We start from the raw sequence: 2,657 nt of genomic DNA, 5'->3' as shown, positions 1-2,657 counted from the left end.
TCTGGTCTGCTTATATAATGACTTTGCCAATGTCTGTTTGTCTGATTACGTGATCAGACAGACAGACAGTCTGTCTGTGTCTGTCTGATGAACACCCTGCACAGAAGAGTGCGCAGAAGAGGTGAAGCTTACAGCATCTCCTCATTCTGCCTCAATAACGACCCTCGGCTGGATCATGTGCGCGAACTTGGCCTTGTAGCATCTGACCTGCTGATATGTTGACAAATTTCAGTTATCAGCTTATCTACAGTCATCAGGAATCAACGCTCCAAACCCAGCTTCTGCCAGTGCCGGACCGACGTCTAGATCCACCCTCAGCGTCGCCGCTCGCAGCGCGGTAGTCAAGTACGGGATCATCTGCCCATCGTACACGCTTTGATCAGGCGTCACATCCAGCGGCAGAACACCGCAACGGTACGCGCTCTGCTGCAGCAGTCCTCCAACCGCGGTCTGGTTGGTCGTCGCGTACATCGTGTACGTCTCATTTCCGGGCTTCAGCGTCAAGTCAGGCAACGTGACGTTCCCGATCAGGGTGTCGGCCACGCGCATTGTTGCCGTTACATTGCCAGCATCCAGAGTGATTTCTGATGGGTTGGGGATCATGACTTGGCCTTCAGCATTGGCATTAAAGGGTCCAGTGTCTTGAAGAAGAGAGAATCGCGTAATGTTGAACCCCTTCAGTTTATTCAAGCCTGATGATATGTCAGCTTGCTCTTGCGCTTCCAGAACATTGGTGAGCAGATCCGACGTACCTTTTGATTGTACGGTTTTGTTGTACTTGACTGACGTGCGCGGAAGGCTGCCGAGTTTCAGTCCACCTCTGCCGCGGACGTTGAGGTCGTAAGTATCGCTTTCAAGAGCGATCATGCAGAATTTCACAAGCTCCTCCGGTAGATCGATGGTAACGTTCTGATCAATGCTGACGTCGGTCGCTTTTCCCGACTTGACTGCTGGGACTTCGAAGGTCACAAATGAGTTCTCGCTCGCAGGCAAATAGAGAGACGCATTGTAGCTATCGAGGTTGGCGTGGTTGCTTGAATTGGATAAAATGGTGTAGTCGATGCCAAGATCGAAGGAGCTCGGCGTTGGGTGTCTGATTGCATAGGAATTGAGAGTAATTGCTGATCTATTGATCGTTTTTTGAGCTAAAGTGGGGTACCCAACGTAGACACTGTCCATAGTGTCAGCCGCCTTTGTGTCCAATTTCATCAATACACTTGCCGAATCATACATTGGAAGAACGATAACCAGCACGAGTGCCACGAAACTGAAGAAGTAGAGCCACCAGAAACGCACACAAGAGCGTCGGAGTCTAGCAGGAAAGGATTGTTTCGGCACATCGGCGCCGTCAGCGAACTCTTGTCGCGTTGTGTCCTGATTCTTGTCCATCGTGCCAATGATAGAGGGAAGATACAAGGTAAAATTGGAATGTATGAGGATACTTTGCGACAATATAAGGATACTCCGTGGTGGGCAGATTGAACGAGAGACTATAGTCGCCAAGGACTCGCTTGCTAGGATGTGGCACGGGACACGGCCAGTCCCATCCCCGTGGAGTAGTCCCCATGGAGCATCGACATGACCAAAACACCCGAGATTGACGCTCGGAGACGCGAATGAACAAGCCGATTGACGCCGCTGCATTAAAGTTTGCCGAGGCAGCGGTCCTTGACATGTGAAAATCGCTTGGACGATGGAGGCGAGGACCCAAGGGCTTTCGGGGATCTTACAGTGTGCCACATACGACCCTCGATCACATGATGGACTAGCGATTGAAAGCAGCCTCAAGCCGAGCGATCTTCATACTTCAGAGCGAGGGTTGCTTTCGTATCACGGCTAGCTCGGCGGTTGCGAACCTTGAATAACACCGAATTTCTATCCATTCTGGGACACTTCTCCGTCGTGCCCTAGTTGAGCAATAGCCTTGGACTACAGGGTGAAGTGATCGCTTTTAAGCGTTCCGTGGCTGCGATCAAAGACATATTCTGTCCTCAGATTGAGGCCGTGACTAGACGGTATCGTGACAAAGAACGTGGTCGATCACTAACGCTGCACTTAGAGATCCAGAGTGCTGGGTCATGAGAATGATCGAGTGAGAGCGTGAGTAGTGTAGAATTTGATGCATGTCTTGATTGGATCTACTTTTCATCAACAACTTGGGAAAATCCTTGACTCTCCATCAATTTCACTGGTCTGACAGCGGGAAAGAGCACAATGCTTATTTCATGAAAGTCAGTAGAGTAGCGTTTCTACCTAAGGCGGTGGTTGTGGCGGCTGTTGCGCTGCTTTGGCCGCCTCGTGTATCGCAACTTGCTTTGTCTGCTCCTCCGGGCTAAGCTTGGCAAAAGCCGCAGTGTCTTCGTCCCACTTTTTCACACAATCAGATTTCCAATTGCATTCTTCCACCTCGCCGAAGATAGGGTGTTTGAAACGTGGATGTTTGTCTGGCCATTTCGAAGCGTGATAGTGGTGTCTGACGATGGCGTGTTTTGTATCGTGATTTCCAGAGTCTGAATGACCTTGGCCGGCAGCGAAAGCTTCCACAGTCAGGACGAGGACCAGTGATGTTGTTGGGTCGGTTCTTATTGGTGCGGTGCTGGTTTGGTTGGTGCTGGCTGGTGCTGGTTCGACTTGATCTGTAAGTGGTTGGTAGTGGT

The 2,657-nt window shown here is 50.6% G+C and overlaps 1 protein-coding gene across 1 annotated transcript; it reads right to left on the bottom strand.

The window, feature by feature from the left end:
* Nucleotides 1-56: 56 nt before the first annotated feature.
* WHR41_09591 (uncharacterized protein) lies at nt 57-1,439 on the bottom strand. The gene is made up of 3 exons (XM_069378194.1): nt 1,232-1,439; nt 753-1,171; nt 57-692 (listed from the first exon to the last, which is right to left on the bottom strand). The coding sequence occupies exons 1-3, from the start codon at nt 1,387-1,389 to the stop codon at nt 241-243; spliced, it is 1,029 nt and encodes a 342-aa protein (XP_069224777.1). The 5' UTR covers nt 1,390-1,439; the 3' UTR covers nt 57-240.
* Nucleotides 1,440-2,657: the final 1,218 nt, after the last annotated feature.

The sequence above is a fragment of the Cladosporium halotolerans genome (genome assembly GCF_011745625.1).
Source record: "Cladosporium halotolerans strain TM138-S3 chromosome Unknown Sca314, whole genome shotgun sequence".
NCBI classification, from domain to species: Eukaryota; Fungi; Ascomycota; class Dothideomycetes; order Cladosporiales; family Cladosporiaceae; genus Cladosporium; species Cladosporium halotolerans.
The sequence above is the reverse complement of the archived record's forward strand: the minus strand, read 5'-3'. Positions and strand labels throughout refer to the sequence as shown.

Coding starts and splice junctions, on each gene's coding strand:
- WHR41_09591 (XM_069378194.1), bottom strand. CDS start 1,389: ATGGACAAGAATCAGGACACAACGCGACAAGAGTTCGCTGACGGCGCC. Junction 1,172..1,231: donor CTGGTTATCGTTCTTCCAAT/GTATGATTCGGC, acceptor CACTATGGACAG/TGTCTACGTTGGGTACCCCA. Junction 693..752: donor CAAAACCGTACAATCAAAAG/GTACGTCGGATC, acceptor ACATATCATCAG/GCTTGAATAAACTGAAGGGG.